Source organism: Temnothorax nylanderi, unplaced genomic scaffold (genome assembly GCF_030848795.1).
Source record: "Temnothorax nylanderi isolate EJ_2023f unplaced genomic scaffold, tnyl_v1.0 TNYL_tig0026_pilon, whole genome shotgun sequence".
Classification (NCBI taxonomy): Eukaryota; Metazoa; Arthropoda; class Insecta; order Hymenoptera; family Formicidae; genus Temnothorax; species Temnothorax nylanderi.
Window position 1 is genome coordinate 16,815 of NW_027249088.1, and position 15,415 is coordinate 32,229.

General features: G+C 42.8%; 2 protein-coding genes across 4 annotated transcripts in view; both read left to right on the top strand.

Annotated features, from left to right (window-relative positions):
• The first annotated feature begins 6,292 nt into the window (after nt 1-6,292).
• On the top strand, nt 6,293-15,248 carry Oli (Olig family). Of its 3 annotated transcripts, none has more exons than XM_071701484.1 (6): nt 6,293-6,757; nt 7,604-7,810; nt 8,118-8,171; nt 8,237-8,472; nt 8,714-8,937; nt 9,023-15,248. In XM_071701484.1, exons 2-6 carry the CDS (start codon nt 7,673-7,675, stop codon nt 9,244-9,246), a joined length of 876 nt encoding a protein of 291 aa, XP_071557585.1. In that variant the 5' UTR covers nt 6,293-6,757; nt 7,604-7,672; the 3' UTR covers nt 9,247-15,248. The 3 variants fall into 3 exon arrangements, with proteins under 3 accessions (XP_071557585.1, XP_071557586.1, XP_071557587.1); XM_071701485.1 differs by having other exon boundaries at nt 8,118-8,144; XM_071701486.1 differs by lacking the exon at nt 8,118-8,171.
• The window catches only part of Axud1 (AXIN1 up-regulated 1), a 38,252-nt gene continuing 34,921 nt past the window's right edge, over nt 12,085-15,415 (top strand). Inside the window, exon 1 of the mRNA XM_071701478.1 lies at nt 12,085-12,226. The gene's annotated coding sequence lies outside the window, so the exon portion shown is untranslated. The remainder of the gene's footprint in view (nt 12,227-15,415) is intronic.

Genomic DNA, 15,415 nt, shown 5'->3' on the forward strand with positions numbered 1-15,415 from the left:
CTACGGTGTTCTTCCTTTAATTTTTACGTTACACGACCGTTTCCCGACGAGAATGATATCGCTGACGCGGCACGACGCAGCGCGATCCTTTCATTTCTCACGCGGATCCGTCCGCGATATATCTAAAGTGGAAAAGGAAGACGAGGGGAGAGCGAGCGGACGCCCTCGTTTTTCTCGCGACGGAAAAATCATGCCGTTGAAGTATATAAGCGGCATTATTCTTTGATTTATGTTTATGACGTCGTGTGTGCCATTTTTGTGTCCGCGGCAAGAAAGAATATCGTTCTCGGGAATAATTCACTTTGGGGCCAATCACAATCAGTCTTCGCGCTCCTTTATTGTTTCCCCCGCTTTCTTCAGTTTCCCTGCACGTTTACGCTGTCACAATTTATTTATGCAGAGAGAGAGAGAGACTCCGAGACGCCAATTTAATTTAATTCAGATTATTGTAACTAGCTCGCTCTACCGCGGCTAATTTAATTCAATTTTATTTACATTCTTCAATGGATCGTAAGAAAAAAAAATATTCCCAGAACAATCTTCACTCGCCAGGATGACTGATATCCCATCGAGATATAATGATTTTTGCATCGCGCGCGGCGTTCACGCTCACGGCGACACCCAGCGTCGCCCAGCGGGCGAGGGGCGGAAAGCGTCGGCAGCGGCGAGGAGAGACGCAGAGGGGATGGGGATGGACCGGCCGGGGGAGAATATTCTCCGGAACGGATACGATTGGGAAAACTGTCGATAGCGGACGCAGGCAGCAGCCGCGCCGCGCCGCGCCGCGCCGCGCCGCTCGCTCGCGAGATGATCCGTGGACCAAATTCGCGCTGGGCCGGGGACGACGACGACGACGATGAGGATGACGAGGATGACGACGACGACGCCCCTGTGCATCAACGGCACGTAACGAGCCGCCCGTCGTTCTCCCTTTCCCCTCCTACCCTCCTCGCGACGCGCCCGCACCCCCTCGCAATAAGTGGGCTCGCGGTCGGCTTTAACATGCAAAACGGGTCGCATACTGAAATGCAATTAAAATGCAAAGCAATGGGCAGGAGGAAGAGAGCGGCCGGCACGTGAGAGAGAAGTCGAAATTTTATTTACACTCGCTCTTCCTCTCTTCTCTAAGTAAAAGTCGCGACGCGGTCTGATTAAAATTAATTGCGCCCTAGATCCTTCAGCGGGGATCACGCGAGAATATCGCGCGTGCTTACGTTAATCGAATCGATAGATTAATTATTTAACTTTCTCCCTCCTCTCTCTCTCTCTCTCTCTCTCTCTCTCTCTCTCTCTTCCTTTCTCTGTCACTCGATAAGCGATCGTTTATTGGGAGGGTTAATTTTGACGATAGGGCTGGAGCTGCGAGACGGGGGTGAAAGCACTGCGAATTCGAGTCGCGAACCGCAGATTTCTCACTGAAATTTCCAAAGCGTGATTTTGCATAGCAGCGCTGTTAACAATTTCACCAAATTCGCCATGTGTGTATGAATAAAAATTTTAATAATCAGTTATTGACAACACGAAAAATAATTCGCCATCACACGTACTTCTAGATTTTATTTCTGTACACAATAAACTGTACACAACAAAAATAAATTTTGGTTATAGCAATATAGTATTCACGATATCATTGATGTGTATCTCACGATATCGTACTTTTTATCATAATATCGAGTGGCTGAACTCCGTTAGCCATAGTTTTGTTTACAACTGGACTCTCGAACCGCTCGTCGGGAATGTTGTAGCGAAACGCCGAACGAGCGATAATTCGTAAATAAACAAAAGAAGTGTCTCAAGTACACAACGTTGCATAAAACGAGATTTTCGAGACAAATTCATCATAGAAGGTAGGGGGTAAAGATAGAGAGCAACACGGAGTAAAACACACCCGAAGATAAACGGAGAAGGGAATCACGAGATGACGGGGCGAGGCGAAGCGGGGGGACGCGAGGGGGGTTGGCTTGTGACGGTCGACGGTAATGCGCACGTGGAGAGGCACGTAAGGAGAAGGAGGCGCGCGGAGGAAGGGTACTTCGGGGGAAGCAGCGGAGGGGTGCGCGGCGGGGCGCGGCGACGGGGGGCAGCGGGGCCGGGAGGGGGGTGCGTTTGGTCCGGGAGTTCGCCGGGGGATGCTGTATTGATCGCGAGAGCGAGCGGGCTAAAGTAAGCCGAGGCTGGCTGGCACGGAGGGTTGCCTTGGCAACCCTCGTCGTCCCTCATCCCTCAGGAGTCCAGCCGCCCGTCGGTCGGCCCGAAAACCACCCCCGAACGACAACCACAATCTCTCTCTCTCTCTCTCTCTCTCTCTCTCTCTCTCTCTCTCTCTCTCTCTCTCTCTCTCTCTCTCTCTCTCTCTCTCTCTCTCTCTCTCTCTCTCTCTCTCTCTCTCTCTCTCTCTCTCTCTCTCTCTCTCTCTCTCTCTCTCTCTCTCTCTCTCTCTCTCTCTCTCTCTCTCTCTCTCTCTCTCTCTCTCTCTCTCTCTCTCTCTCTCTCTCTCTCTCTCTCTCCTCTCTCTCTCTCCCTCTCTCTCTCTCTCTCTCTCTCTCTCTCTCTCTCTCTCTCTCTCTCTCTCTCTCTCTCTCTCTCTCTCTCATTCTTTCTCTATCATCAGCCTCGCGATCTATACGTACGGTACGACCGATAGATATGCGTACATGCGATCCTTTTCCCTCTCTCCCGCGATCTGCCTTCCAGTTACTCGTCGATGCACGTCTTTCCTTTCGGAAATAATTGGGACAGGGCCTGTTTCTTGTTAACGTTATCGTAGGTGATGACGGTCGCGTTTAATCCTTTCAGAGCAGGTCTTTCTGATCCGCTTGAGATTTATGAGACGAATGCGTAAAGTACCGAGGGACAATGCAATATTAGTGAAAAAAGATAACTGGGACAGATCCTGGTTTCTGATAATGTCGTCAAGAAAGTAATAAAGGTAGTATTTCAATGTAGCAAGCTAAATGTTTGGAGTTGCTACGAATTTATAGAGGAGATATCATTAATAAATAATATTAACACGATAACGGGAGAGGTTCTTGACAATGTTACGGGAGATGATAATAGCGGCATTTAACCATTTCAAAATTATTTTTTTAAGCGATGCTTGAAAAATTTATAGAAATATATGTATATATTAATAAAGTAAAATAATCGCAATCATACTTCGTAATCATGTAGTCAAACATAATACTGTTTAATAATAGTGTTTACAATTTTTGAAACGTCCTGTAGTCGAGATAATATTTCCGAGTTGTTCGTGAGAAAAATTGTAATTGCCTTGTAACGTATTATCAAGGAAACATAATTATAGAAAGAATTTATAAAAATCTAGAATATTAGTTCACATATATTAAAACTTTAGACGATCACTAAGAGAAATTTTAAGAACAATAAATAAGAATATACTTACAATCACAGTAAATTAATATAGAGTACTTTATGCTTCTCTATTAATGGGTTTGGGTGCCGGCATAATTAATTTTGTGCAATACAGAGAAGCACAGACGCATTCGCAATCATTTTCGAAATCTCGGGCTATTTCTCGGTGCGAAGGAAACGATAAATCTTCAGGCGCTACGGTTGCTGCTCGACCCAGAAAGATTTCGCGCGTATCTCGCGCGAGTGAGGGAGCGAAGCACATCGACGCGTGCTTCAATGATTCAACTCTTTCATTCTCAGGTCGCTCACGACGGAATGGAAATTTAAATATTATAAAGCTCTTCGATTATTTTTAACTCCGCGCTTAAGATGGCCATTATGTTTCTTTGAGTATATCTGCCTTCTTCTTATTATTTATTCTTACCAAGTCTATTTCCATTTTGATTAAATGTTTATTAAACTTATTCGAGCCAATATAAGAGAAAAACTCAGTTATCCAAGTCGCTTTTAAGGGGCTTTTTCATGCTGACTCTCGACGCTTGATTTGGGCGTCAAAACTGGTCATGTGACCAACTTCAAGACCGGAATCAATATCAGCTTTCATGAACACACACGGTCAAACACGTCTAATTATTTTTTCCTAACGCGAGCGTGAAATGGGCCGCTTTTCGCACTTGTTTTGAGTGAGCAAAACGATCCATTTCGCAATCGATGACGTAAGCGTTGAGAAATGGAGCTATTTCTTAACTAGTGGAGAAATGAAATTGTAAACATTAAGAAATGGCTTCATTTGCTCACTCAAAACAAACGCGAAAAGCGGCGTATTTCACGCTCTTGTTAGGAAAAATAGTATGTACAACTCGTGGGAAGAGTGGTCGAGCCCAAATGAGTGAGTGAATGAATATAGCATAACTTCACACTCATTCGGAATCGACCACTTTTCCCACTAGTTGTACAATATACTATTTAACGATATATACACTTTATTTAAAGTCAACGATTTGCAATTGACAAGCAATTGACTGAAACGAGCGTCAAGCGTCAAAGCTGAACACAGTTGAGCTTTTGCCATTTGACGCTGTGGAATTCAAAAGACTATCATGTGATTTATCACGTGATTAATTTTGACGCCCAAATCGAGCGTCGAGCGTCAGCATGAAAAAGCACCTTTTAAAAGTGACAACTTAATTCGTTTAGATTAGAATATAAATAAATTCATAGACATATTTATTTCAAGCTACATTCAAGACAGTTACTTCAAGAAATAACATCACGAGGGAATTTACACGATTTAGTAATTTAAATATATTTCTGACATAAGATTTATTAGAGATTTATTTCACGGCTATATATTTTAATACCCGTGTAATAAAAATATAAGAATATTAATTAATTACACTAAGAATAATCCAATTGTAGTGTGCCAGGGCGAGTGAAGCCTCCGGTTTAATTCAAATGTACGCGGGGGATTTATTTCGGGCGCGCGTTTCCGGAAATTTATTATATCTCGCCCATAAAGCATCCGCTAGTCACCTCCAAATACTCGTGCGCCGGCATTAATTATCCTCCCGGCCGTGAAAATAAAGTACGCGTGCAAACAACAACCACGTTTAATCCCTTCGATTAATTCATGCGATGTCGATGCTGCGGGCGTCTCAACGCGAGTCCCGCGCCCCCGCTTCTCCGCGGCAGCGCAAAATATTATTGCATCGCGTTGTGTTTACGGTAAACGCACGCAAAACACACACGCGTACACCCGCGAGCGTTTCGCCCCACACCGCACGCACGCACACAGGCACACATCGATGCAAAAGTAAAACTAACCGGGTTCTCTCTCTCTCTCTCTCTCTCTCTCTCTCTCTCTCCTCTCTCTCTCTCTTCACCCGTTTGTTTGCGTTCGTGCGGTGTGGGGCGAAACGCTCGCGGGCGGGTGATTCACACGCAGAGGGGGTGATGGTCGTCGCCGAATTGTCTCGGCATTCCCAACGACGCTCGCGGTGTTTTTCCGCGTGCTAACGCGTGTCCGTTAATCGTAAATTCAACGACGATGTATGCCGGCAAGCTGTGAACGCGACACACAGTAGATCGGACGGAGGAGTGGAGGAGAAGAGGAAGAGAAAATGGTAAAATCGCGGGAGATTGACGAGATTAATTTCTTTGTAATAGCGAAGGGTCTATATTAAGAGGGGTCTCACGTGTTCGACATGGCAATAGATATACAGAGTTTAGTATATAATAATAAACATGTATATAGAATTTTAGAGAAAACAGATGAAACAGTTGATATATAAAATGTAATTATGATAGTAACAAATATTTCAGTATTTATAATGGAATAAATATTGCTGCGTTTATCAATTGTGTTTGCCAAATATATTTATTTAACTATAACTCATTATTTGTTTATTCGCTGCCTTGTGTGAGTAAAAGAATATAGATTATTGAGGTATAACAATTAATAACTAATTCAGGAATAATTTCCTTCCTAAGAGTATATGTGCAAGTTTGGAATACATTTTTCCTTGATAAAGATTTTTTATTTAGCAGCCCATATTCCATTTTAATCGTTAACTTTCAAACTTTCTCCGCAACTTTTTAATTTCTAGCTCCGAAATTACTTCTACTGCATAAGAGATTTTTATATGCATTTCTCATGAGTAACTGTCGTTAAAGATTAAAAAACTACACGCCTTCCCTCTTACGTAAAATTTATATCCTGCAACTAGCGACTTCTCTTGCTTCTCTTGGACACGAGTTTCCTTTCCCGATGGTAACAAGACGCTCCCGAGGGTGATCTTCGGCCCGACCCGCCAGGGTACGCCAGTCGCTGGTCCAGCGCAGCATCCCTCGGCTGTAGCGGGGCGCACCCTGGCACGCAGCGGCTGAATTAATTTAGGGGTTGCGCTCCCTCCTGCGCAGGATCCGCCAAATAACGGAGAGAGACGCGTGCGTGCCCTCGACGTCTGGGACGTGCGACGCTCGGGCGCGATAATTTCATCAGGAACGACTTTAAAAATCATTAGCGTGAAACAGGAAATTCAAGAATTTATAAAGCATCCCTTCCGCGAGACGGAAGTCCTGCAAAAGAGATCTACGAAGGAGTCACGGTATATTTTTTTCGCGTCGGTCAGCCCCAGCAAATTAAAATGGCTGTTGTGACTGGTCGAATCGGGTGATCTCGACGGCAGGACAATAGGAGGCCACGGCAGTCCGCGCAGGTTCGGGATTCTTGAGGGTTCCCGAACTGCTTGTACAGGACGGTTGTTGAGAGAAACGCGGAGGGATGACCGGGCGTTGCGCGCTGGGGCGCGAGAAACTTTGCTGATCGCCGGATTCTGCACCCCGCGGGGCACGCGCGGGGAGTGGAAAAAGAAAATTGTCGTCGGTAAGTGTTCCACTTGATATTGATTGCGTTGAGAACGACCGATGACGCCTCCTATTCCGTTTATGAATGGCGGCGATGCCTCGTTAAACAGAAAAACGCGGAGATGGAAATAAAAATCTTCCTTGAGAACGGGCGGATAAAATTTGAAGTCATCGAGAAATAAAACTGTATCGCGTTAATAAAATCAAACACGGATTATTTTTCAGATAAATTCAAAACCTTGAGGACTAAATATTTAATAATTATAATACAATTGTAATTCGCCAGTCCGAAATAATAAAGCTTAAAACGTATGAATCGGCCTAACTGGCAATAATTTATTACTATATTGGTCATTATAGTCGTCAAGACGATACGACCGTAATTTGGTTGGATTATCGTCAAGGCATACTTTTTGACCAAGGATTTAGTTATTATAATATAATGACTAAATCTATTATATTATAATGACTAAATCCTTGATCAAAAAGTATGTCTTGACGATAATCGAACCAAATTACGGTGGTATCGTCTTGACGACTATAATGACCAATATAGTAATAAATTATTGCCAGTTAGGCCGATTCATACGTCTTAAGCTTTAATAATTATAGATGTGGAAATTAAATAAACTGCATTAATAAAATGAGTTCCAGTGAGATTGAACAAATTATTTGTGCGAAAGCGCGAAAAGATTTAGGAACGAGGACTCGTATTAGACAAAAAAATAAGTTGAACCATTTCTCAAATTTATGTTTAAAAATTGCGAAAAATTTCAAAATAAATATATTTCATTGATGAAATAAATTCGAACGAGGTTTCCTTTTATGACGGGAGAAAGTGCAAAGTTGAAATTTGTGAATGTAGGGATTGAGGGCAAGGAGCGCGAGAAGGGATTTGCCGGGTACATCGGGAAAGTAAATCTCCTCACGAGAGATGAGATCCTACGACGGCGAGAGTAGCTCGACGGAGGACGACGATCGCAGAGAGGGCCTGCCGGAGTCGCATCCGCAACAAGGATCCTGGCAACGTACCGCGTCGCATCCTACCTGGGCCTGGGAGCATCGCAATGCCGTAAGTAAAGCAGAACATGAAGAACCGTTGACGATTTCGCGTGGATAATTGCAAAATTTAAAAAGTAATCCAAGAAACAGAATTACGATATTTTCTGAGCAACAATAGAACGGGTAAATTGGAGTTAGCTTATAGTATAAGTTGGCATAAAATAGAAATTTAACTCCAGAAATTTGAAGACAAGTATTTGAGTATAAATACCGAGTTATATATAAAAGAAAGTCACGGATAAATTGCTCCTTTAAATATGACAATTTTTAATATGAACTTTTTTCATTGTTTTCGTGTCTCCTATCCACTGCTGAAGTGGAACCCACATGTTAGGAAACACAGTGTATGTCCAAGAAATATAATAATGCGAGTATGATAATTCCATAAATATTACTACACTTCCCATTCAAAATTTTAACAGGATATTTCTTCCAGCATCCACTGCCTCCACAATCCGCGGCAGCCCTCGAGTCCGTGTACTCGACGCCAGGGGCCTCGCATCCAGGTGTCTCGGGCCCCCCGGCGGCATACTCGTCGGAGCACACTCAAAGCGCCCCAGGACGAAGGACTCCGCTGGGTACCGTAGGTCTCGGTGGCTTTTATTTTCAGCAACAACCGCAACCACACGCCTCGTCGAGCGCGTTGTCCGACGAAAATCGACCGGACGAGAGGTACGTTTTCGATCCAAATTAAAGTTTTAATTTAATCAAGAGTCATTTAAAAAGTCGATAGAATGGAACGAGAAGATAAGATAGAGGGAAGTTCGATGAAGAAATATCTAAATAACTGAATATATCGATTATTGTAACGCACATTTGATAAAATATGTTTCTAAAGAACACATCCGAAAAATTTCAATCAAAAATGTAATTAATAATATCTATATATATGCAATCCCATAATTCTTTTTAGACCCACAGCTTCGCGACTGAACTGTCCCCCGAAGTCGAAGACGACTCGCCAGGGGAAGAGCGTGAGGCTGAATATTAACGCGCGAGAACGCAGGAGGATGCACGATTTGAACGACGCCCTGGACGAGCTTCGATCCGTCATCCCTTACGCTCACAGTCCGTCAGTGAGGAAGCTATCCAAGATCGCTACCCTCCTGCTGGCGAAGAATTACATCCTTATGCAAGGTAACGAGCCTCGTGACGTGACCTTCGTTGAACTAAAAATTGAATTTAATTAATTTGACTAATAAGAAACGTGCCGTTCGCGCAGGAAACGCCTTGGAGGAGCTCCGAAGAGTGATCGCCGTCCTGCAATCGCCGCACGCGCACACCACCGCCTTGCCGCCCACGCCGGTCTCCTACGATCTCCTGCAGGGATTCCCCGGCAAGCTGTTCCAGGGGGTGCAGGAGATGCAGGGGCTACCCGCGAGCGAGCCTCAAATCGTGACCGGCCCTCCAACCGACGGCACGGTCGCCAGCGGTGAATCGAATTAAGGAATCGATTTTTGTCTTACTTTTTTCTCCATCTCTTCTCCCTTTTTGCACTGTGAAGGGTCGATTACAATGCGAGCCACGGAATTAAACGATGATAACGTGGAAAAGATCGACCAGCGAGAAGTACGATTCAAGTTTTATGTCCATTTTTATCAATGTAGATTAACTTTAATCGCGGTTTAACTTACTTTTCATCTTTTTCTAGTTCCTAAAATTAGAGAAAGATAAAAGGTAAGCTAAACCAAGATCAAAGTTAATCTGCATTGGTAGAAAAGATATTAGAGGTAAAAAGAACGACGACCGATGTTTAATGTAAGATATCGTGAGGTGAAGATATGGAGAAGTACTTTTAGAAATGGAAACGCCTTTGGCCACGAAAGTATTTATTATTAGAGTACTATTGAAGTGCTAATTAAACCCTTGAGGGAGAGAGAGAGAGAGAGAGAGAGAGAGAGAGAGAGAGAGAGAGAGAGAGAGAGAGAGAGAGAGAGAGAGAGAGAGAGAGAAAAAGGAAGAAAAGGAAAAAGAGGATAGATTAGCCTTTCAAATACTAAGTATCTTATTTATCCGATAACGCGGAAGAACGAACCGTACAATTTTATCTTTTCCGTGAAAACGACAAGATTGAAATAAAGAGACAAAAGAGATATCATATATAATCAAAAATTAACGAAAAGAGATGTTGAAGCAAGAACTGAAATTCATCAAGAATCTAAAAAACAGCTTTCCCACGAAAAAAAATAAAATGTACGGTGATTTCAAGCTCCAATTCCCTCCAGAGGATTAATTAAGCTCGGAATCGTCCAGATCAAGTCTGGATGGAAGTATTGCGAAAGTATTGCGAAAGTACTAGCGATTAAGTGATTAATACCACGATCACGATCTTACAGTCAATAATGCAGCAATAAGACGACGGCGCCGTTTTCGTCCATCCGACAGTCGATTTTCGAGATTTTCGCGTTTTAATCGCTCGATAATTCTTCGTGGAAAAGATTTTCTTCTAAAAAAAAAAATCCTTTCTCTTTTAGAAAAGAGAATTCTTTTTTGAATTTAATCGCGTAGCTGTTTCAAAAATATCGAGCCAGCAACGGAGATCCGTCTGATAGTCGCGAAGATAAGGTTCCAGAAGATTGAAAGGATTTGCGTCTGAGGATTCTCGATTTTCGAATCAAACGGAAGGACGAGAACGTCGCCAAGACTCGGGACGCGAAGAGCTTCCTGAGTCTCGTCCTGAAACACGATAGTCAATATTAGTATGTGATACGTGTGTTGAGGAGTTCTAGTCGTATATACAACATAAAGATATTGAATATTCATATACACATATACAGTATATATATTATACATATATATACATATATATATTTAATAATCTAAACGAGGCATCGACTTACGACTTATTTATATACTTAAGAGTCTACTATACAATGTGCCAATAAGGATTAATTAATTCGCTTCGAAGGAGCGAACGAGTGAGAGAGTGCGATGTGAGAAGCGAGAGAGAAACATATGGGATTGGGAAGAGAAAGAAATATTTATTGTGCTATTTGTAAGAGATATCGTGCGATTTTCTTTTTTCTCGCGACGCCACCCTCTTTCGCCGAGGGCAAGGACAAAGCAGCGTCTCAACGAAGGCAAGGAGGTATATACCTGTTGTAGAGATGTAGATAATAATTGTTTAGCGCCCTCGAATAAAATCTATTTAAGAAAATCGCATTTCGATGTCCGACGAGCTTGTATAATTGTGTGATTATCAGAGATATTTTACGTTTTATTTGAATTTATTTTATTTCCTTTTAATTTACCGCAATTATTATTTTATTTTATGTTGCTATTTTACGTTTCGCTCGATTTCGTCTTGGCGCTATCGTCAGACCTCTAATTTTTATCGTAACGATTTATTTCTGTTTTCGTCTCTTTTTTTCGAACATGTTATTTGAACTGTTTCAAGATTTCTTTTCAAATAAATGTTTCAAGACGCTAATCAACGCTAATAACACGAATCTGCGGAAATGAGAATAGCTCCAAGACTCTTCACAAATCATACGTTCTATTTCATCTTCGTCACCTCGATCAAAGAGTCGATCCTTCGGAGAGTCCAACCCACCAGCGACTTCAAAGTTCCCGCCTTTGAAGTAGCGTCGCTAGCCGATCGTAGGTGGAAGCTTCTCAAGGCCACTTGGCCATCCAATCCCCGTCATCATCGTTTCAAAAATATCCTTATGACTCCTCCTAAAGGGCCGTCTACAATCAGTCGTATGTCGGAGTCGGATGTCGGAACGTAGCTGATGGTCCAATGAGAGAATTTCTTTTTCAAAAATAAATTTTCCTCATTGGACCATCGGCTACGTTCCGACATCCGACTCTGACATACGACTGATTGTAGACCGGCCCTAAGCGTATTTTGTTGGCGTCGTTATCGGGGTGTTCCGGGAAGAGTCCACAAAAAGTTCACCAGACCTCGTCACACCCTTTCAACTGTTGGTAACCGTCGCGGCTGAATGTCGACGCAGCAAGCGGCGGCGGCGGCGGCGGCAGCGGCAACGACGGCGCGATGGCGGCAGCAATGGCGGTGGCGACAGCGACAGCCGTCTCGTGGCGCCATCATGAAATACTCTTCCACCGCGCCGTGTTCTCATTCAGCCGCCTCCCGTCCTGGCAAGAGGACCTGACCGTCGCGATCAGAGGCGGTCAGGCAGATTGTGCGTGCGTGCCCTCATCAAGATGGCTTTGTCCGCCGCGGCGCAGTGATATCACTCCGGCCGAGAGAGAGAGAGAGAGAGACAGAGAGAAAAGAGAGAGAGAGAGATCTCGATTCAGCTGGAGTTGGATTACAACTCGGGGAGTTGCTGGAGCGAGGTGAGGAAGAAGCCGCCAGCACGACGACGATCATCGTGATCACGACGACGGCGAGGAAGAAGGCGCGAGCCAGCAACGTCCTCCTCAGCGGTGCGGAGATGTGACGCTCGTCGGCGAACCGGTGAGTCCCTTCGCTTTTTCCCTGACCTCGCGACTCGATCGTTTTCATCCCGAGGGAGATTTAGAACCGGGAGGGCTCCATTCGGAGCCGGAACCCCGCGATATGTGGCGCAGTTGCTTGACGACGACGACGAGAGCGAGAAAGAGAGAGAGAGAGAGAGAGAGAGAGGAGCGACTTTGAAGAGGTGGGAGAAGGAGAGAGGTGAAAGAGGGAGAAAGGGAGAAAGAGAGAAAGAGAGATAGAGAGGAAGATAGAGAGAGAGAAAGAGGTATTGTTAAAGATATGATGTTAATCGTCCAGATACTGTTATTTGCAATGTAAAGCGGCCGAAGAGACGCGTCTCGCCGTGCCACTCGGCAAAAACTGCCTGGGTCCTGCAGGTGCAATGCAGGCGCGGATAGACACTCGGTTGGCAACAAGCTCCTCGATTGTTCGGTAAGATAAGTAACAGGAAAAAAAAAGAGTATGTATAAGAGAGCTTGCAATAATCGCTGAACAGTTAAACATGTCACGCGTTATCTCGCTTTCTCGTTTGCGCGCGAGTAGGAGGTTTCCTTATTAGCGATTTCGGGGCAGGAAAGGCACTCGATGATTTTGGAATAGAGAAGTATCTCGGTGCGCGAGGTATATATTCTTGCCGATAATTTTGGAGTAGAAGTCCATGCGGTGCCAGCTTGGCGCCCCGAGTTCGTCACGAGTATTATTATTTCGAGGTTCGTAATGCCTGAATTCAAGATTGATAAATAATACGGACGAGTACGCTCGCGCGAAAGTGTCTTAGATAAACGGGCGTGTAAAGCTAGTATCTATGTATAAATACCGTCAACTAACCAATAGCGCGCCGATCCACTTCTGCGCGCCCGTTTATGTACAATAATTTAAACGTCACGTAAAAAAAAAAGGCGAAATTGAATTGAATGAAGAGATTTGTGTGAACTTATCAAATTTCGAAGAAACTGATTGCAGAAATTTATGCCATTGACGCGGAAATTTCCTCTTTATTTAAATACCAAACAATGTTGGAGAATTCTCGGTCGCTCGAAAGAGTTTCTCCGGTTCGATCGCTCATTTTTCATCAAGATTTCTCCGAACAGCTGATTTATTTTTTGCCCATCTATCGTGTAGCTTTGTGAGTAAATAAATAGAAAAAGGTTGTAGATTCGTGTCCAGTCATCAATATTGGGCACAATGGGTCAAGCGCTTTGCTGGATACCTGAATGAGAGTAACGAAGTAAAACACTGCAGCACGTACTATTACCCGCAATTAGAAAGTAAACTGTAAGCAGCCCGGGGAAAACGAAAGGAAAGGGAAAAGGATAGCGACGGGCTAGATGATGATGCGATACGCCGAGCGTTTTCGTCCTTCCGCATCTTTGGGTTATTTAGTCGATTTTACTTATTCGTTAATAGGAAAAGTAAACTTAGAGGAAGCTCTCGATAAAGAAAATTGCGTTATTGTTCCTGCATTATTATTATCATTGCGGATGATTTGAGCACAAACTGGAATTGAAGAATTAATGAGAAAAATATTGCGCTTCCATACTTTATTTGATTGACTTCTCGACATTTCTCTCGTATACGTTTTCTATCGAACGGCCTTAAATTATGAAATAAGTGAATTATTTGCGTTGACGTTTACTATCGCGAGTAGAAACTTTGAAAGTGATATTTTCTGCAGCGAGTGAGAAAGCTGGCTTTGCCTCTCTCGATTCAATGAACGACCAGGTTGAGGTTGGTAGTTCCGTCTGTATACCTTGATCCCACCGAAAGGCCGGGACCCAAATAGTCCCCTCGCCTTTCAAGCCTACATCTGTTTCGCCTCTACAAAATAACTTCTCGACCATCCGAAATAGTTCTCGATCAAAATCGTGAACCTTTTTCATCACTGGATGACATTAACCGGACCACGCAATCTTTTTTTATATATCGTTTTATGAAATAGAATTTATATCTTGCGAATAAAATTAATTTATTTTATTAAAAAATATCTGATTTTGCAGACACGAAGTCATTGATGAAAATTTTTAGTTAATTTTTGAAATAATGAAACATATATATTTTTCACGTAGGCGATTCGCGATTCCATCCTACGCAACAAAAGGCAAGGTTATTAGTAAAATCCAGATTCATTAAAATAACTATCGCAGTTTTCAATGTTTTAAGCGAGTCATAGAGCGTGTACAACGTAGCAATGAATGGACAATAGAGGGAACATCCGAAAATCAATGTACACAACCTGTAAGTTCTTCAAACTGAAGGCCTTTACCGTGCCCCACATTACGCTCGACCGCCACATCCGTCACGTTGATGCACGTGTGACGGTCGCATATTTGTCGCATACGAGGTAAACACGTGCTCCGCGGAAAATGCAGGCGCATAGTAACGCGTGTGTACGCATCGCGATCGTAAATAATGAATGTAATCGCGATAGGCTTTACCCCGGACGCTTTGTTGCATAAAATTGTTGCAATCATATCGGGAAGATTGATAAACCCCGATCCCATATAGAAATCGACTTTCCTTTATTTTTTCATACCTGCACGTTTGTTTTGTTCGCGCGGTTACGTGCAATATTACAATATTTAACAAAACGAGAAGTACGTAGTAAAAGGCCCAAAAGTTTCCGGCCTAAGAATATAAAAGAGGTGATAAAGTGAAAGAAGCATTTTTATTTTTTAATATAATCATTCTTTATTTCAGTACATTTTTTAGAATGCTAAATTAATTTTATATGCGACTAAAAAAATATTCTGAATCTTTGTCCTCGAAATGATTTAACACTGTGGAGATCATTTCTTTATTAACTCGCTTTACCTCGATTTACAATTAACACTTTATTTTTTATTTTCAAACTTGAAGTCTGATTTCTGTGGAAAAAAATTTTCCAGTAATTCCGGAAACTGGACCTTATTACGTATGTATAACTAGAATGTGTTTTTCAAAGTTTAATGTTAAGGTCATTTTGTGATGTCAGTTATGTAATGTAATTTCAACTTTACCTGAATAAATCTTCCCAAATACACATTTGAAAAGAACATTTTAGTAAGTAGATGTGTATAACATAGAATAAATAAATATTGACATTTTCGGATGGGATCTTATGGCTAATAACCATATTACCATATTTTGTGAATTTTATATATTTCGTTTTACATACTTTGTGTGAAACCACGCGTCGATTATAATTCT